The sequence below is a fragment of the Myzus persicae genome, unplaced genomic scaffold, assembly GCF_001856785.1.
Source record: "Myzus persicae strain clone G006 unplaced genomic scaffold, MPER_G0061.0, whole genome shotgun sequence".
Taxonomy (NCBI): Eukaryota; Metazoa; Arthropoda; class Insecta; order Hemiptera; family Aphididae; genus Myzus; species Myzus persicae.
Window position 1 is genome coordinate 104,862 of NW_019103962.1, and position 22,486 is coordinate 127,347.

Here is a 22,486-nt window from a genome sequence, read left to right on the forward strand (position 1 = left end):
AGGATGAAAATATTAACAAATAATTAACAAATGTAAAATACAAATATGTACAAACAAAATATTCACCGAGTTGAAATGTAATGTGAAATAATTAAAAAATAAAATGTGAATAAAACAATTAAGTAAGAACCGTGTATACGGTTTATACAGATATTAAAATGTACCTATTTTATATAAATTATTATTAATATAAAATACACAAAATATATTATACATAAATGTTTATAGTAAAATGAATAAAACAAAAATAAAACAAAGAGAAAGTCAAATTTGTGGCTGATAATACGAAAAAAAACCTCACATTTTAATTAATACTAAAGAGTCGAAATGCACCGAGTCCAATCAGCTGGAAGAGTTAGATCTGGCACAGTATGATATTCAAAAGACAATTTTCTATTTTATACCAAACGTAAAAACATAAAACATGCCTTGATCCAAACTTCCAACTGATTGGACAAACGGTTGTTAACCCACATGAAGTGTTGTTGCAACAAACGAACGAGAAACAAACGGAAACAATTTACACACTATAAAAAAAAACTAACACTTTCACTTGAAAATAAGACTCGTTCTAAAAGCAAAATATCTAAACGAAAAAAAAAGTACTGAACACTATGATTGATGTGTGACGATCCGACACCAAATGCGCTATGAATCTACAACCGACCGGCGTGAGGTTTTTATACCGCGAGTGTGCCGTTTCAAGAGCCAAGCTCAAACAAGAGATAACGTACCAACAAATAAAAAACACACACACCGGTTGACTAAGAGCTATATTTAAGTAAGTGCCTGAGCGTTATCTTTCGAGTGGTTGCGTTTAGATACAGAGGTAAGGCTAGGGTAGACGAAAGCGTATAACGAAATGTATAGAGCCGTATAATAAAAAATATAAAACCTTATACTAAATAACAGATAGCGATTGTAATACTTTGATGGAGAATAAACAAATTATGACGAAATTTAGGTATAACACTCGACAAAAGAACAAATAATATAATATAATAATATTACACGATCAGAACTATGGCAAGTCGTAAACGACGAGACGACGATACACAGAAATTCCACGAACACGAAAAGATTCGGCTACGATCACGTTTCACGAGTACTTAGCGCGTGCCTTAAACGAAACACACTCGTTTTGCATACACATCGCATAAATTAATCGTGTAATAATAATATGATCGTATTGATACGTATCTTACTTAGTACGTTCTATTACTATATGCGTATACTACTATATGCTGTGTATTTGTGCACATTCGAATTGCATGTTTGAATTGGTCTGAAAGACACTATGGCCACAGATAGATCATGAACCATGATCAAAACGATGGCGACAACGAACTATTTAAAACAAAAATATTAACAGTAATAGAAGAAAATAATTAAGTGCATTCAACTAATATTATAACATATCACTGTGGTTTGTGCATACGTCAATATTTTAAATTTGATATAATATATATTAATGTCCAATGTTTATACAAATTGAGTACAATCTCGAGATTAGTTTTAAAGTTAATTAATTTTTTTTCAACAAACACAAAACAAAATTACTTGTGTATGCATGTAAACTTCAAAAAAGAAAAAAATATAGGAAATGGTGTTGATTCTTATGTTTATGATTTGTGCGAAATAATACAAATACATCTCAGATGGAGTTATATGAACTCGAAATACAAATCATAACAATGATAATATTATTAACATTGATCTCACTCAAATCCAAAACATTAATTTTTTTCTAATATCTAATTCTATACATAAACTAAATTTTTCTTGACATTAAATTTCATTGTTACCTAATATATTTGTCTACAATATAACTAACTCGAGTGATTCTTAAAGATTTAAATTTTATATTTTCATTATTCACTAACCAATCATCAATAAATATTTTTATACATCAAATTATATAAACTTTTTTTATGTTAACTATTTATTATTGATTATTTATGTTCAAATTTAAAAATGGACCATCTACTAAACAACAAGGTAAAGACAAAACACATTTCATTTTTATTATATTTATCTAAATTATTTAGCATGTATTATGTATTATACCATGGTATTAAATATAATATTGATTTGGTCATTGTAATCGATGTGTTAATGCAATCATTGCACCCATTATCAAATAAGGCTTAAATCTTTAATATTGTACTTATGCTGTGTATAAAAAATAACAATAACTATTAAAATATTTAAATTAATATTATAATATTTTGAAAGTCTATACGAATAATGTTTCAAATGAATTAAAACATATTTACTAAAAATTGATTGAGAAAAAATCATTAGTTTTAGTTTAATTTTCCAATTTTTCAAACTTTGAATTTCAAACACGATTATTAAAAAAATAGGCTACGTGATTTTGAAATTTAACTGTTGTACCTTTAAAAACAACTATAATGAGGAGCTTTAGTATTTATTTTCCATGTTTTTTTCCCGAGAGACAAAATGTTTAAAGAAACAAAAAAAAATATTTAATATTAAATGTTAATAAACATGTATAGTCAACATATTTTGAATAATAAGTAATAAGTTGTCATAGTTAGAGCCCCCATAAGGGGAGGGCTGTTGGACCTGGAGTACAGGGACATGTTGAAATGAATTTGTTATGTTTGACATTTTGAAACTTTAATAAGAATACTGGTTTTATATTGAATAATAATTTATGAGGCTCGCAAAAACATTTATTACAGGTGCCCAAAAATTGATGTGGGAGGCTTGGTGACAGTTCTATGTTTTTTAACAGGACTTGAAAAAGTTAACTAGGACACTTGGTAGTACTATTTTATATCTACTTATTTACTATATTTTAAAATATTATAAACAAGTATCTCCATTTAATAGTATCTATATTAACACCAAATATTTTTTATACTTATAATATTACATAATTCTAATGTAATTTTCTATAATCTTATCGCGGGATGAATATTTTAACTTGTTATAATTTAAGCGTACCAAGATATTGCAAAAAGTACCGTACGTACATACTTTGACAGTAATATAGTTAGTAGTTACATACACATAGATTTTTTTAATTCACACAGAACGCTTATTTAGTTAGTCAAGCCGCTAGATGGGTTTTTTTCTAAGTGGGTATATTGATCTTAAAAACTTAATTTTTAACCAATATTATTTATAACATGCGTGCATACAATAGTTATAGCCTGTATATAGATTTATACAAAATTCAAATTGACATACATTTTTAATTTTAATACAGTTATTTTTTAAAAATTGATTGGCAAAGTTATCAATCATCAAACAATTAGGTGTTATAATTATTAATTACTTATCGTTTTTCAAGTGTTTTTCTTAAAGAATAATAAATTTAATTGAATATGAAACATAATAGAATAACTCAGTTATTTTAGTGCTTTATAGCATTTCTATTACTACTTAAAAAAAGTTTTTACGTTTAATTTAATTTTTTACCTTTTATCAACATAATCATGCGCCGTGTATTTGTTATTCAGTTTAGTCATAATATAGTAGGTACCCAAGTACTTAGAAATATATTTTTATGAATATCTTGAGAGTAGAACTTAATTCTTATTTACAATCATCTAATCTAAATGGTAAAATGTATACTAATAGTTTTAAGGTTGGCTTCTCAATTCTCGTCAGTGTATTCTAGTAATGCTCATTTTGTTACAAACCTGTTTCATATAGGTATTATTATTTTTATAAATATGAAAAAATAATTTAACCATGCAAATGTTGATATATTTATAATCGTTAAATAACATGTATATATGCTTAGTTTTTGAATAGATAGTTTTGAGTACATTTTGATTGCCAATTTCGAACGGGAATTGATCAATTAATACTACTATATATTATAATATATAATAGTTTTATTAAATTACTATTACTGTCAATATTCCTTCAGAAATATATTTAAGTTACCGGTAGTTTTAAAAAACGTCGAGAAAAACAAAAAAAAAATGTTATTACTAATTATTTTTGAAAAAATAGATTTTATATTTTTGGTATAACTCAAAAACTAATAACGGTATAGACGCTCAAAATGTTCACAAAATATTTATATTAGAATTTTCCATAAATAGTAGAATTTAAAAAATATTTTGACTCTTTTATAGTGTTCCTGATAGCTATGTTAAATTGTTCTAATTCTTTTTCAGTTAGAACTTCATAAAAGTTTTTCTTTTCATAAGTAACTTTAGAAATGTTAATAGAAGATTCCCAACAAGTTTCCAACCTTTATCGTACAAAAAAAGTTTACGGGAAAGTAACACTATTTATAGCCATAATATATTTTCGATTTTCTCAATTCCAATTCAGAATTTTCGAATTCCCGTTTTTCCTTAATTTTTTGTTTGTTATTCCTGTCAATTTTGAAAATGATTGCGTAATTCTAATTTTGATTTTCCGAAAGCACCAACTAGATTTTCTACCAGAAAAGTTGCTGTTGAAGAAAATCGAAGCAATTGTACAGCTTCAAACCGCGATGACAGACGCAAAAATAAAAAATAAACATCATTGTAAAATCAATATTCAATACATTCATTACTCCTCCCAGAATCTAAAATATTAACACTTGTGGGTCAGGAGAGACGATTTTAAATTTACGGATTTTTAAAATAAAAATATCAAACTGGTACTTAAAATATTAAAAATATTATCAACAAGTACCAAACTTTTAGATTAAAAATTGAAGATAATAATATGGAACTATATTATAATGCAGGAATTTTCAGTTAATTTAGGAATAAAAATAAAAATATAGTATTTGTTTTAATAAGCCTTTGTTGAACTTTGAACTTAAAATGTTGATAAAAAACTGTGTTAATATATTTTTTAAATTGTTGGTTACCATATTAGTTAATTATGAAAAACTTTGTGCTTAATTTTTAATCCTTAGCTATAAAAATTGAAAATTTTATAAATTTATAATGAAGTATAAAACAAATATTTAACAGAGTGATATCGGTGTACCCATATTTATAGAAAAAAATTTAAAAACAATTGAATATGTCCAAAAATAGCTTGAAAAGAGAAAATATTTTTTAATCCTTTTTGTAAAAATTATTTATTTATAATATCTTTAATATTTTCAACAGCTATTATAATAACGTATGAAGAACCTTCTCAATCTTGTATTCAATTTTAAAGAAGTTCGACCGAACAAAAATAAATGTATTTAACATTTATAGAACAAGAAAATTGAAAATGTCTATAAATAGCCAAACACAAGTAAAAATATTTCGATAGTAGTATTATGTATAGAAAGAAATAAAATAAATATAAAATGCAATTAGTTACGGTTATTTGTTTTTTAATAATTACAACATAATAAGAAAATCATCCCATGAGAAAATGTTTAGTTTACTGGTGAATAATTTTTGTCGAAAAATTTCAAACGCTTATAAAAAATTAATTTTACTTTCTAGAATACTTTTTTTTGTAATAAAACTTCTGAGGAATTTTATATTAACTTTTCAGATTTGAAATATAAAAGAATTTTTCTTAAGAATATCTAACTCAAAATAATTCATAAATGTTCGCGATTTTGAAGAAATTTTACAGTATTTGAATTTCATAAAAAATTTTTCAGAATTTAGCTCAATTTTTTTTAAGTTACACTAATGACAACAACAATAAAAGGACCTTTTATTCAATTTTCAATTTTTTTATCGTCAAAAATTAAATGTTAGTTTCCGCGGATATTTCGATCCCTATATTATTAACTGTGGCAATGTATTATGAAATAAAAATGTATTTTTTAATTCTGTTAAAATACAAAATTTAACATTGTTATAAATCCATCAAATGCTAAGGGTGGGGATAGTCATGGACCCTTCACCGTTAATACCCCACTGCACCTAAGTATACAGTGATGTATATTGTATACACAGAGGATTTCTGGCTTTCTACTCTTTAGTTTTTTTTTTCAAAGGTGTATAAAAATATGAAAATACCTGAATATTATGGTGGTTCACTACTATTACTTCTTTAAAATGTTATTTTCGGTTGTATATAAATAGTCTATAGGTTAGTGTAGGTCTATTAGTGTCCACCCGATTGAATACGATGTAACTTCACAACACGGAAGCTGTTAAACAATCGTACATTTTCAAATTCTCATAATATGCTTATATCATGCTTCAAAATTGAAATATGAAAACGACTTTCTCACATTTAATTTTTATTATATGTAATTTCAGTCTCATACTGAAAAAACAAAGTAAAATAGATTATTCTGAACATAATAATTAATAATTGCTATTTTATGAGTTTCTATTATAGGGACAACACATGCTTGTATTAATTGTAATATTATTATTGTTTAAGAGAACGCTACACCTACATGGCGTGTTGTCTTCGTCAACAAATGTTACAAATGTAAACCATAATAAAAACTGTTTCGAGGGGGAAAGAACCGAGAAGGCTATGGTTATAAGTTATAACTAAGAAATGTTCACCATGAATAGAAGAGAATTTTAACTGTATCGTAGTTTTATTTTTTCGATAGGAGTATAGGACCAATACATAAAAGTTATTTAAGTTTGGAAAACGTAAACATTTCAGATTTTTAAAAGTATTATAACTTTTTTCTAGCAAATAAAAACACTACGACATAGAAAATATTATATTTTATGTTGCATAAGCTTTTGGTGTCTATTAGGATTTAGGACCACCGACTGAGTGGTTCCATCTCGCGCTAAACAGTTTTTGGTATGTTGTACTTTGTAAGACAGATACAACACATACGGGTGTAACATCCACTTAATTGATTTGTTTTACTTTCATCAATGACAATACATTTGGACTTGAAAAGTATAATAATATTACATACATAGTACACAACCGCAAACCCACATACCATATCAAACAGATTGAATACGGAAAGAACATTTTGTCAGTATACCGTATTATGCTTAATTGCCTTTAACCACCGAAGAGATCATTAACGAGATGGGTAAAAGAATAAGGAAGTTCATCTATAACAGGGATGGCGAACCTTTTTGTTCCAGCGTGTCAAATAAAAATGTTGGTTGAAATCTATTTTTCCTGCGTGTCAACTAGTTCGATAACCCTTCAATTTTTTTTTCAAAAACTTTAATATTATCAAACTTACACATTCGTGTGTGTCACTTAAATAGTGTGCGAATGTCACTCTGTGACATGCGTGTCATAGGTTCGCCATTTCTGATCTATAACAATGTTACCAATGATTAAACTGTAAAATGTAAAACTTAAAATGTAAAGCTTTTTATATAACACACATATGTATATATTAATATATAATCACCCACACGTACAAATATTAAAACAAATAATGTATGTAAGATATATTACTATGATAATCATATTTTAGAATTATTTCGTCAGTGTAATAATAAATAGTTTCAATTTTTTTTTCACGTATTATCTATACGTGATAAATATTTTAACACGTGCGTCGACAATGACGGAGTTTATACACAGCAAACAAGCAGTTTTTTTTATCCAATAACGCACCTTAGTAGGAGGGTCGAAAACCCGGTATTGTTATCAATAAATAAATATTTGTTTATTTGTTTAGTTACTGAGATAATAACGCGATGATGACAAAAAAAATAAAGTGGATTAGATATTGAAATAATACAACACGTCTTCCTTCCTCTTTCGTACTATTATAAAGCTTATTTTAATCTATTTCAAAATATTAATATCAGACAAAATATACATATTATATACATCCATCTAACTACAGAGGACGGTAGTTACTGCTATTATCGATTTATGTTAATTCCCTTTTAGTGATTAGAACCCTTGCCTGTATTTTTTTTTTATCCTGCATATTAACGCATTTATATAGGTAGAACTTAGATATTGTATTTAATAACTTAATCAACAACCATATAAAACCTATGAACTGACTTGAAAATCCTCAAAACAATATATTTGTTTACTTATACTATTTCCCCACTTCTATACGAGTTATAACTATATTTTTCATATTATCTATGACTCAATATATATTATCTACCTATGTCTAAATGTCTTGGACACTCAAAGAATACTTACAAAACACTTATAATATTTTATCCCAGTACATGTAAATCTATAGATAAATAATAATGTTGTAACGGTATAGGTTATAATATTCATTAAACAAAAAGTGTCAAATGATTCAATTTATTTTCTGCTATTACTGCCCATGTATAATACACATAATACATTCATAACCATGCTAAATTTTTGAAAGAGTAATATATTTTGAACAGTAAATAGTCAAAATGTAAATTATAACAATATTTCACAAAAGTATCCTATGGTTTAAATAGTTTTGATACTTACAATTTATAGTAAATCAATTAATCTTGATTAATCAGTGCTTTTAACAATAAACTTATTTCAAGATAGATACCTAATATATTATGTGAATGTTTTAGAAGTTATTAACTAATATAAATGTGGGCATGTGGGTACCACTCTGCTGTACAGTAGGTGTCCAGATGGGTCACTGTAGTGGATGTATTAAATTTGAATTGATATACAATTATTGAACACAAGAAATGATTTTGAGTAAAGGTCTGATCTACATTATGTCAGCCTATATTACTAAGAATATTTTACAATATAATTACTATGAAAGTGATTTAATTTACTATTAGACATTAATGAATTAATTTTTGCCAAGAAAATGGCATTGTGTGTATTTAATATAATACTATATATACTTTAAAAATGTCTAGTACCCACAAATAATATTTTAAAACTACAGCAAAATAACTAAAATTATTATTCTTTATTTAAATAAATAATTTAGTAAAGGTTTGAATATAAAATATCTATACAAAAATAACTGTGTTCTTTTTTTTTATAGGTTTGATTACAGTATGAACTACTTATGAGAAACCTTGATTTTAAATTTTCAATCCTTAGCAATACAATTTGAAAAATTTGTAAAGTTTGATAAGTAAAGTCAAAATTTGCATTTTGAATTTATATAAAAAAAATTATGTCTATGCATCTTCAAGGTCTTTCCCCAATTGGAAAAAAGAAACTGAAATACAAATATGTTGCCACAGTAGTTAATATAATTAGCCAAAGTGAATATGAAGTGCAATGTTTTGAAGCAAATAAAGAGGAAAACACTGAGTTTGTACCTATTGAAAATGGTGTATCAATAGTTGACTTCACCAACATATTGTACAAATTACCATCTCCAGAACTTCGTCTTAAAAATAGACATCTTATTTCAGTGTTTCCAGGTATAGTTGATGTGTTTGAAAAAAGTAGATATTAAGACTTAATATATATTCCTACACTCTAATCAAAAGTCAACAATGTGATTTACTTATTACCTATTTAATTATTACCAGAAAGTTATTTACTTTAATTTTTATTAGGTACAATGTTTCATTAAGTTTTATTTATATTTTTATTATAACCCAACTAGGTTTTTGTTTTATTATATCTTAGGCAGGGATCAATTTTTATTTAAAAGACTGTTATATTATGTTTTCCTACATTCTAACCTATAACCAAAAATCAACAAGTGTGATTTAATTATTTCCAGAAAGTTATTTACTTTAATTTTTATTATATACAATGTTTCATTAAGTTTTACTTATATTTTTATTATAACCTAACTAGTGTTATATATCCTAAGCAGGGATCAGTTTTTATTTAATATGACAGTTATTATTATTTTTTTACATTTTTATACAAATTGTACTTTGTTAAATAGGCTGTTTTTGTTGTGTACTATGTTATTATTCTATTTTAAATCATAATAAACTGTTTGTGTTTCTCTCATAATGTTCTGTATTTAATATTTTACTAATATATATTATTAGTTACTACATTTGGTACTTGGATAAGTTTTTTAAAAATAAATAAATTAAAAATATTATGGCCATAGTTGGAGTTGATCTGGCCATAGTAGGGGAAAATGAGAAATTAAAAATTCTTCCTAAGTATAACATACAGAGGCTTGAAACTTTAACTAAGTATAAGTCATGTTATAAAGTATACTTGGTTTGAATTTCAAGATTTTTCCATGTTCATAACTAAAATTAGTACAATATATTCACAAAAAAAATGCTTAACGTGGCCATAGGTGACGACTCCACCCTTTACAAATATATATAATGAAGCTTGTATTAAATTTTCAAGATTTGAACCAACAAAAAAATGTTATGACATTTATAAAAAAAATTTTAAAATTAAAAAATTAGAAATCAAAACTATTTTAAGGATATTTTTATCATTTTCTGTATTTAAGAGGATTAAAAATGTTTAGCATTGTAATTTTGTTAGTGAAAATTTAGAGTTGGATAGGTAGCTAGTAGGTATCCAGAATAACTTTATGATGAGGAAGGAGAGCAGTCAACTAATTTAAACATTTCATGTAGTCAAGTGAAGTAAATTGTAATTATTAATTTGTTTTATACAACTCATGTGTGGAAGGGGGGTAAAGATATGGACTGTTGACAGTAGCCCCAAAATGCGTAAATCAAGCCCTGGTGGGGGAGTAGAGCCCTATGAAGTTGTAGGACATGGGTGGCCGACCCCATGAATTCAGGAGCGAAAAGAGAACTAGAAGAAGAAGAAGAGTTTGATGTGTATTAATGTATAATATTATACCTATAATTCTATGGTGAACTATTTAGTACTAAAATTAGATATTTACTATTTAACGGTACTGAAAGAATACAGACTAAATGGTTTTTCATTCTTAATATCGAAAAAAGAATTATTGTGGATGATGCATATTTCAATAATAGACACAATATGGATTTTGTTCACATACATGTGTACAACCTACCTAACTTGAAATTTATTGTTTTTAATTTTTCCATAGCCTTAATTATGATATTTTTATAACTTATATTACATATTATTATATTACTGACTAATTTATCTATAAATTATGTACTGATTTGATTAAAATAATCAATTTCAAAATTACTATTATGGACATCAAAAATACACCTAAAATACTGCTACATGTGACCAATAGAAATATATACAAATGAGACATAGACATGGTCAGTAACAAAATGTGATGAGAAAAATTACAACTATGACTTAGTCATTATTTAATCCTGAATATATTTTATAGGCCACGCCTTAACTGAAAAATAAATTTTGCTCAACAGACCAAACATCCTAGAGTATAAGCTGCTAATGGCTTGGACACCCTTGGAGAGCAGATGGCCAACTAAAAAAAAGTATTTGAAGACAAAATAAGCAGAAGATTTGTAGAAACTATTTATATATTTTCAAATAAACTTAGGACTCAGTAGATTGACAGTATTGCCAAAGATCTCTGAGGCAATAAACCAGAATGTGACCTATAAGTTGACTAATAATAGAGAGATGGAGACTTATTGAAGGTAGTAGTGATTTTTGCCAGCAAGGTTAGAATAAAAAAAGTAAAAAGATGTTCAGTACACACATTTTATTTTAAAGGCACTAAAATTTCATATTTTAAACTGCATTACATCATTCCCACAGCTCACGTCATGTAAAGATTCAAATAACTTTTAAAATTATTAAAATTATCACTGCTTTGTGGTGGCTTCTTAAATGCAAAACAATAAGTTATACAGTCGACTTACGATAAATCAAACCTCAATATCTTAAAAACCCTAATAGCTCGCAAAATGTTTTACATGCCCCTTGAAGTGTTTTATAAGTTTTATTTGAGGTATATAAATTAAAAAATTACAATTAAGATTATATATTTTTTATCCTTCCTTGAGATTCAAGTTATTGAGACTTAACTGTAACATTTTATTATAAATTATCTACAAATAATAGTTTGTAAATATCTATCCATGCGTCTTAAAATAAATAAATATATATATAATTAAATAAACAATTATTATCTACTCACCGCATCTGCTAATTGTTCGTACATCAATCCCGACATATAATTATAATTTTGTTTTTTATTTACTACCACTGTTCCATGTTGTGGCTCGATCCAACATTCTGTTATTAATTGATATTCGTCTTCCGTACTATGTTTTAAACAACAATCATTAGTATCACTGGCAAAAGAAACTATATGCTTTCCTTGTTTTTGACGTTTTTCAGACTTTTGCTGCTCATCAATTGACAAAATTGATGACCTTTCAAGGTCATTATTTTCCATGTTGAATTGATCAAAAACACTATTATATTCATAAGTTTTTTGTTGCTGTTTTTGTATCTTGTTAGGCGGAAATAAAACATACTGAATGACACAATGACTTGTGGGCGTACTAGGACAGTGGGGTGATCCCTAGAATATAATATTAATCATTTATTTCTTAAATAATAACTTATTTTATTTTTAAATATTTACTTAATTAATTATGCTTTATAAGGTTGCTACATTATAATTAGATTGCTAAAAATTATTTATTAAAAAATATGTTGTTTAAATTTGATCATAAATTATCAAGTATTGGGTATTTATTTTAATAACCTAATTATCAACTATACATATTTTAACTTAATAGTTATGTATATTTTTTATTTTAATAAATTCAGTTGAATTAATATTTTATTATTATCTAAGGAAGAAAATATTAGATTTTTAAACATAAAAATTGTTTTTTGTTAAAATAAATGGAATTTGATATGGTGGTTTTCTATATCTGTCCAACACAAGCGGAACATAGGAATTTAAACATGTTTTAATTCCAACATGTCTATTTGAGATTGACTTCCCTGCATTAATGATTTTATCTGCCTAAATCTTAAAACAGATCATACTAAAAAAGGAAATTAAAAATTAAAATTTTAGGAAAGTTGATATCAAGTTGACTTGACAAAAAATTCAAATCTTAATGCTTTTTAGAATTTAAATTTAATTATTGTAATAAATCATTAGATCAATGGAATTGAAAACTTGTCTAAATGTCCATGTTCCACATATGTTAGGCAAAGATATACAATTACCACATCCAATCCCTTTAAAGTAAATTTAATTTTGTTATCATTTTGATATGATATTAAGTATTAATATGTACATTTTTTATTCATACTGATAAAAAGTATTCACTAATTTAATTTGACACTATATACTTGGCGCGCATTAAGATCATGACCAGTCGCCACTGGTCATGATCTTAACGTGCACCAAGTATAGGTGTATAAATGAAAAGATACTGATAGTAAATGTAGTAGTAGTATCAATAACTATAAAAAATAATCAAGTATTTATATTTAATATACAAATTATGAACTTTGTGAATATATAATAAATATTAGGAATCAAAAACTTGGAACAAAAAATTCATTTGAATTTAAAAGAAAGTGAATATTTAATGTTTATATATTACTATATAAATTGTAGAAAACAACCTAAATGCATTATAAAACGTTTTGTACTTAAATACTATTGCGTATGCAATTACACCTTAAATTCCACATTGTTTGATAAAATGGTTTTGTCATTTTAATTGATAGCAATTTGTTATAAAAATATGGTGTACAATATACTAACTTCTATCATGTCTACTTCTAAAACCATGTTTATGATACCGGCAGATGAATGTGCAAATTTGAAACCTTCTCTCAATCGTATTCTAAAAATTAAATAAACAAAAATATAAAGATAACCTATTAAAACAATTAAAATAAAAGTTATTCATCTTCATAATTTTAGTTATTAGCATCATAAAAAAAACAGTATAGCCAATATCAAAGTAAAATATAACATTAAGTATTGTCTACCGAAATCAGGCATGTCAAACACGCGGCCCACTGACCTTTTTTTTGCAGCCCGTAACTGCCAATATTTATTTATTTATTGGACAAAGTAAAAAAAAATTATAAAATTTTCATTTTTTGTTTGAACTTTGTTTGAGAAAGGTTTATTTAGTATATATTATTATATTTTATCTTTTCAGCCATAAGCTGTAATTGATGAAGTATTATCTACAGAAGTACGATGGTTATCATGCTCCAATGTATTAGAAAGGTTCTGGAAGTTAAAAGATCATATACAAATATTTTTAGATTCTAAAGAACAAGATATCACCAATTTTTCAGATCCAATACGGCTACAAGACCTATCCTTTATTTATGGTTGATATAAGTTGATATACTTGTCAAATTTAAATTTAAAATTACAAGGGAAAGATCAAGTTATAACAGCAATAAATTACCATATCAAGGCTTTCAAAAGTAAATTAAATTTATGGAAAACACAATTACAAAATGAAGATTTAACGCATTTCTCAACTTGCATGGCTTATAAATCAAGTAAAAATGAACCAGTATTATATAATACTATATATTATTATAATATAATATTTTTATTCGATAAATACGTATGTGCGGCCCGCATAGTGTAATATTTAATATATTTGGCCCAGTTAATATTTTGAGTTTGACATGGCTGACCTAAATGGTAGCTATATTAACAAAGAGAATCGTCAAAATTTGAATACATCACATTTTTAAAATAAACCTTTCTTTTTCAATAACATTTATGAGTAATGTGAGGAAAGTTTTGATTGTACAATATTTTATATATCTAAAAACATTGATCAGTTAGACTTAATGCTCCAAAATTAGCTTAAAGTAGTCAAATATCTGATGTGTAAATTAAGCATAGACATCTTTAAAGAAATTGTTGTGCTGTTTTATTATAGATGAACTCCAAATTATATTTTGATTACGTTGATTTACTACTGCTTTCATATCAATAAAATGATCTACTCTGCATTAAATGTGTAATGAGTTATGCAAAGTTAGGTTAGGTTATCAATACCAAGTTTTTCTAAAACCAATAAATCATAAAATAATAAGATGCACATTTTTAAATATGAATAAATTGATAACTGACGTTATTACACGAGATGATATATATAACACAATGACCAAGCTATATAATTGTAATATACTGTAGAATCACTGAAAATATATCAATCATATTATGAAGCACACCTTATAAAGTTATTTTTGGATAGTTAGTGGTAGCGCCCCAAGCGAATTGTCTGATATTGTTTTATTTAAAATATTCATTATAAAAACAATGTAACATATCTAACATAATAGAATCAATTTTTTTATAAATATTATGTAAATAATACATCAAAAGCTTAACTTGAAATTTAAATATTTTTTTTAAAAAATGTGTATTTTGATTGAAATTAATATATATATATATATACATCATAATTACATCATAATTATAGATGTAGTTTTATGCAACAATTTAAGTAACAAATTCAGAATATTTTATAAAATTTTTTCACCTCATAGAATCACTAAAAATATGTTACGTAATGAGTGGTGTAATGAATCTGTATGAAAATATACCTTAAGACAATATTTTTTGCATGGTGATGATTAGTAAATCTTATTAATAATACAGTAGTCGCCGCTTATTGGACTCACTTTGGGACCCGACAATTTGAGTCAATTAACCGAATGAGTCAATAAGGCGAATGACTCAAAAACCTAACCTAACCTAACCGTGCGAATCGGGACCAACCGTTTTGAGTCTAATATGCGAATGAGTCAATTAACCGTGAGTCCAATAAGCGGCGACCACTGTATTTATCTTATACCTTGTCAAAACTGATAGAGTACGTGCTAATTGCGATTGTAGTTGTAATTTTTGAGACACACTATTACTACATTGACTATAGTGACTACATTCACTACTCCATATCCACCGTTTGTGATACAAATAACGCGAAAGAGTAGTTGTTGTTGATACAGCTTTTGATTCTACTCCAGTTGATGACTCATGAACTGCATTAAGAGGAAGTCCGATATTTAATTTAGATCTCGGCTTTTGTATATTTATAGTTGTTATGGCAGAAGAGGGTTGCGAGCCATCAGGGAATATGACAGTGGTGAATTCTGAAGGAATTCGCTCATATCTTGAATAATAATAAAATTTAAAAATATATTCAGATTTTGAACATTACAACTTTCTAAAATATTCCAATTAATCGCTATACCTAATTAAAATCTTCTCAAGTGGTTTATCCATTAAATACACATATCTTTGATGTCTTGAAGGTTTTTTTGGTGTTAATGGTTCTTCAATAATAATTTTTTTAGTTTTTTTTGTCCTATTTTCTTGATCTTCAGTACCTTGATTATTATCTTCAGAAGATGGTTTCACTGCAGTAGTTGAATCCAATAGTTCTATATCATTTTTCAGATCATCAATAATCTATAAGTAAAAGAAAATATAATAAACTGTTTTAATAATTATAATTAATTAATTATTTAAACCTTATGGTGGACTGAAGCTGGTACACAACTTTGAAATGCTAAATGCAATACTACACAACAGCAAGATGGTGGCCTAGGTGAAACTCGTGCAATACAGAATGATACATCATCTGTATATGTTTCACTATTAACAAAAACAAAAGTTCAATATAAAAAAGTATTAAAAACTGTCTACAATTGTACCTCTGGTCTAAACATTTCACATAAGAGTGTTCATCAATTAAAACAAATGTGCACCATTCCTTCAGCAAAGCAAAAAGTGAATCAGATGATTTAGTGCAAGTCAGGGTTTGATAGCTATCACTATCTATATTTTCCTTACTAAACCATTGTGGTAATGGTCGATCATGTCTCAACAGTAATACACCACCACCAATTCTATAAGTGGAAAACCATTTTGGCCACTGAGTATCAGGGTCTAAAGTACAAACAGGTTTCCAAAAATCGACAAATCGTTGATGCTGTTGATCACTAGAATACATTAAATATTTTTTACATTAACACAACATCAAAAAGAGCAATTCAATACTTACTCAGTTTTAAATTGACTTTGTTTTAAGCTAGGTGATGTGTTTGAATTTGTTGCCAAATAATAGAATAAAGGTATACCACTATGTAATGGACTTTTATTTGGAACTTCAGATGCCAAAAAACTAAGCATGTTTGCTTCTGTTTTTTCGGTACTAAACACTGTGTCCGTCTTAGAGTTGGTACTATTTAAATTACTTGAAATCACACTAGAATCGTCCAATTGTAAAATTTGAGGTGTTTCTAGTACTTGAAGATTTTGTATTACTTGTGATGATGGTTCTATTTGGACTGTTTGTTGACTTTCTTGTTTCTGAATATGTTGATCTTGAATAATTTCATTCTGTTCTAAAGGTTGATTGAAGTTGTCAGAATTAATTAAATGACCTGTACTAGGAGAATAAGCTTCCAAATGTTTAACTAGCATATCAGTTTGTGCTATGGAACGCATAGTTAACCAAAACCGTGCAATCAACGCTTGTCTATACTTAGAAGTAACTCTCTTTTCAATACTGCTATATGATCTTTCTGGCAACAAATTCAAATTTCTTGTAATAGTTGTAGTAGCAGTAGCAACAGAAATTGATGATGATCGGCAGGATGATAATTGAAATTGACATTGCCGAGGTATATTTGACAGTAACTGAGATTTTTTAGTTCCAGTACATGTTATGTCATGTAGAAACTCATATGGACCTACAATAATTTATAATATAAATGAATCAATATCAATAATAGTTAATTATAATTAGCTGAAGTATATAGTTTTACCTTTGACCGAAACAGTGTAATAGATATTTAAACTGTCTAGTTGGATTGATGCAGGTGGTTGTGTTGTTGGTGTCGATGGTTCTACTATTTCTGGTGTTTCTTCAATAATTGTTGGTTCAATTTTTTTTTTTACTGATGGTGGCCATTTTACAGTTATATCATACTCAATATATATATGATTAGTCCAAGGCAAAATTAATTTTAATTGTAGTTTACTCGAATTATTCATGTAAGGAACAACAGTTGAACTTCCTGCATCTTTGTATTGTATATCCTATAATTATTTATTTCTCAATAATATGAACAAATTCTTATTTATTTCTTTTTATAAACAATAATATACTATTAAACTGAACGTAGGATATATAAATACCTCAATAATAAATCCTTCACGCAAACGGCAACACACTATATTATCAAGATTTGCTTGAATATGATCACTAAATTGTTTTTTAGAGACCAATTGTGATTGTCTGTTACCATAAAAATTTGAATTCCTAAAACAAACCATAATTTTCCAACTTTAGTTAATAACTTATTAGTCTTTAAACTGTTAGAAATGTGTAAAACAGAAATGGCGAAACCTACAATTTGCTTAACAATACATTTTTTGTTATACAGTTAGGAAAATTAAAATTAAAAAAAAATTAAATAATACTAACATTAACTTTAATAATAAAACAGAAATAATTTTTTATTGATTGCATACTTTTATATTTAGATTTAGAGTGGAGAAATATTACATTATTGTGTTATTTTCTATGCCTGCTATGTTATAGAGCAAAAATAAATGCTTCAATCTTTCACTTTGAGGGTGATATCTTGTAGAAAATCACATCTAGTTAGTACTTTGGGGATAATTTAGAATAACCGGGATAAGCTAACAAAAAACAGAGGAAAACTGGAATTTAGTTATATTTCATTTATTAAAATTTGTTTTGTTCTTGTTATTCAAAAAACAATAACTGAACTGCATTGACTAGATATTTAACATATTATTATAATTATTATTTAAAATTTGTATAATAATTATTATTATAATGGCATTTTCTAGACTTAAAATAATTATTAATATAACTTGGCTCGATATTGGTAAAATAGAAATTTCTGATTTTATTTTGAATATTAAATTTTTACGAGTGTTTAATTTTTTATGTAATAGCATATTTATACCAAAAATACACATTTTTAATTAATGGTTCTAGATAGTGTGTTATTATTCAAACAATCTTAACTTCAAAACTCGAAACATACTATTAAATAAAATTAATTTTTCATACTTAATTAAATGTTTAAAGTATTTAGGCCAGTATAGGCTAAGTAGGCTATTTGAAGTTTCCTAATTGTTTTAGTATTTTTTCTTGGTAAATGTTAATCACGGTTTTTTATGGTTAAATTGCCTGGAAATGTAATACAAAGATGCTTATAAGTTGTTATATCAATTTAAAATTATTAAATATTATTATATACTCTAACTTATAACTTATATATTGGCTCATGAGCAAAAACCTCAGTTGAGCTATAATTTGATAAAATATAAATTCATTGTAAGTTAATAATAAAATAGGAGAAAATATATATTATTATATTAATAAATTGTATTATACTTATAAAATATCAAAGATGTTATTGTAAAATAAATTGGATATTAATACAAATCTAATTTAACTAATCCAACTCAATACTAGGTATCAAAGAAATGAATGAAAGTATCCCTCATCTCAACAATTAAGTAGAAACTTATACCATTTTAAATTATTTTTATCTATTTCAAAACCATTTTTACAATACCAAATTTATTTGAAAAAAAAAATTTAATTTATTGATAGGTTGCGCCCTTTCTTAAAAATATGGTTCTGTCATATATTAGGTATACATATATTGTTCAAATAAAATATTGATTAATACCTCACTGTCCATTCACCAGGGCGAACACGTGGAGGTGTACAACTAAGATTTGTTGTATTGTTTGGAGACTCATTACCATCTCCTCTTTTAAACGACCACATGATGAATTTATCGTGATAAAAATTAACAACTAAGTTAAGTGTTGTTTTTGGAAATGAGTTTAAGTAAGTACCAGATGTGGCTGTTGCTATAAGCTGCATCAACTCAGAGTATGGCACATTCCCGTGGCCCGAATGTGGGTGAAATTGACTAGACACGTGCAAAAATGAGCATGCCACACTTATACATCTTAATTGATTTAAAACAGAATCAAGCACTTGTATGTCAGCCAAAGTAATCATCCCATCAGTAATAACAATTAAATCTAAAAAACAAACATTGTAACACTTCATATACAAATCAATTGTACAAATAATATTATATACATGATTGTAATATTTAGGGAACGGACTTAATTGTAATAAAAAAATCAAAATATGTACATAAATATGTAATTATTTTTATCAAAATATGTTAAATATGTAAATATTTAAAAAATGCATTAGTATTGAAAATTACAAAAAAAATATTTTTTAAATAAAAGTAATACAAATGATGTAGGTTTATAAAATTATGAGTATTATTCTGCGACAAAGCAATGAGAAACAACATATTGTTAAAGGTTTGCAAATGAAAAATTGTGACGGTTTGGTCGGAAAATACTCTTGTATTGTGTGTAAGACCGTTCTATGTTAACAGGTGTGATAGAGGCGTAATTCATCTTTACTATATCAGAAGGAGTGAATTCAATGCCCAGAGTTCCTTGAAGATTTGTACTAATTATAACATTTCTGACGATTTTAATAGTTTGAAATCCAGAATTTTTTATTTTTCAGTTATTTTATATTTATATCGTCTGGCATTACTAATAATAACAATAACTGAACTAGTTTTAATCTGTACAGTGGCATGCCGCGTGTCGGAAACAACTACGTAAATGCCATTTAGATTACGTATAATATAAAATGGTCATAAAAAATTATTGACCGTGTTAATTTAGACGATACAGATAATGTTTAGTCACCGAAAATTAATGAAAAAATCAAAAATTACTAAAATATGTACTTACTACTTATTTACTAAATATTTAAAAATATGTTTTTGTACCAAAATATGTAAAAATATGTGAAGTAAATTTGGGTTTATATCGATTAGAATAATCTAAATCGTACACATTTTTTATCAAATTTAAAATATCTTATTCTAATAAAAATATGTATTTATAATAAAATCCATTCCCTAGTATTCCCTTATTTTTTGTTAATTCTTGGTCTAAGGACCCTATAACTGGGATCATGACATTATATACTGTGCCAGCATCATTGTGTCACTGTAAGCAATCTTCAGTCCCTAGAATATTTACTCACAAACTGCTATACATGAATATACAACAATAAATAAAATATGCCAGTCAAAATGAAAATAAATATTACATGGATTTTTGAAATTTCCAAGAGAGTTATAAGAAATTCGGAAATAATATTGAAAATTTACACTACTATCTGTGTCAAATTAATAATTAACAAATGTGAATTTCAGTTAAGTGTAATACAAAAATAAAAACACATTTTTTAACTTTAAATATATTATGACAGTTATATATTTATTAATTGACCTGAAAAAAATATTTTACTAGAAACCAAATTTCATATAAATATTAAAATTCTAAAATTATTTCTCAAAATTGTCACCAACATTTGACTAAATTATAACATAACGTATAAAAATAAAAATGTATTTAAAAGAAATTGCTTACTTGATATGCTTGACTGGGGTAATAATCTAACAGCTAACATGCCATATCTTAAAGTGTTTATAAAACCTGAATCAGGATTGTTATTAAATGTAGGTCTTACATTTGAACCACTATTTATTGAATCATCACTATTTATCAAATTATCACTATTTATCAAACTATCATTATTTGTATCTGAATCATTGCTTTCTGAAGTATTATCAGTTTGAATTTCATCAATAAAAGGCTATAACACAAAAATAATTTATTGATTATAATAATTGCCAGTTACACATATTCATTATTACAACTATTAGTCTTATAAAAGCTAACATTCATTGAAGGACCAGGTAGTGTTAAAAAACAATGCATGTATATACTATATACAGATGATAAATGTAATATAATATTGACTGCCACAACAAAGAAAGCCTAATTTGGATATCCAACAGTGACATCAGGTTAAAAAGAAAAATGTGTAAAATTTAGTTACAGCTTTCTTCACCGTGGCAGTCGATTTATAATAATATGATATATTTAATATTTGAAAATAATTAAATATTCCTGACAATCCAAAACAATAGTAGATTTTATTAAGAAGATACACTTCTCACTTGTTATTTTTGTCTTACAAATGTACAACACATCAAATTTTAGTTCCGCAGAACCAATTTTGTGTTGCTAGTTTACTAGCTTTAAATATTAAGAGTGAATAACCCATGATCAAATATATAGAAAACATTATCTGTGTTCTCTCATTAGTTTTTAGGATGTTTGAATTTTCAAACAAGAATAGATATAACTATATAAGTATGTAAAATATTTAAATGCTCAAAACTCGATCAAAATTTAAAAAATCAACAAGAGATCTTATTTTTAAATTTAATAACTGCTCAATTCACTCTAATATTAATGTTAACAACACAAAATAGGCTCTACTAGACTCAAATTTTTTATGTTGTATGACTGCAAGACGAAAACAACACATGCCAGGTCAAAGTGGCATTCTCTTAAAAGATTATAATAAGCAAAATCGACTTTAATGGTACCACCAAAATTTAATTATTATAGTAATTTTAAACTTTAAACTGTTAGTTTCTAAGTTCCCTAATGATACATAAAAAGTTATTGCACTTGCAATAATATATATGTTACTGTGAATGACCAGTGTGGTAAATTCTGACAGTCAGAGAAAAATCGTACATATACCCAAAATTGGCAAATATAGACATTAACCAGTGAATGTTGAAATTTACATGATTTTTGAGTATGTTAACATAC

The 22,486-nt window shown here is 26.3% G+C and overlaps 1 protein-coding gene and 1 long non-coding RNA gene across 4 annotated transcripts in view; one reads left to right on the forward strand and one right to left on the reverse strand.

Annotated features, from left to right (window-relative positions):
* Nucleotides 1-22,486, reverse strand: part of LOC111036964 — a 51,083-nt gene that overhangs the window by 22,650 nt on the left and 5,947 nt on the right. For all 3 annotated transcript variants that reach the window (XM_022319296.1, XM_022319295.1, XM_022319294.1), the window contains 11 exons: nt 21,227-21,452; nt 19,432-19,795; nt 17,897-18,020; nt 17,524-17,797; nt 16,758-17,448; nt 16,408-16,695; nt 16,225-16,348; nt 15,945-16,162; nt 15,546-15,863; nt 13,472-13,553; nt 11,873-12,262 (listed from right to left, as the gene is read on the reverse strand). In XM_022319296.1, the coding sequence (XP_022174988.1) occupies nt 11,873-12,262; nt 13,472-13,553; nt 15,546-15,863; nt 15,945-16,162; nt 16,225-16,348; nt 16,408-16,695; nt 16,758-17,448; nt 17,524-17,797; nt 17,897-18,020; nt 19,432-19,795; nt 21,227-21,452 (3,099 nt within the window). The remainder of the gene's footprint in view (nt 1-11,872; nt 12,263-13,471; nt 13,554-15,545; nt 15,864-15,944; nt 16,163-16,224; nt 16,349-16,407; nt 16,696-16,757; nt 17,449-17,523; nt 17,798-17,896; nt 18,021-19,431; nt 19,796-21,226; nt 21,453-22,486) is intronic.
* LOC111036965 lies at nt 44-9,573 on the forward strand. The gene is made up of 2 exons (XR_002604834.1): nt 44-1,998; nt 8,852-9,573. It is a non-coding gene; the product is annotated as an uncharacterized LOC111036965 (long non-coding RNA).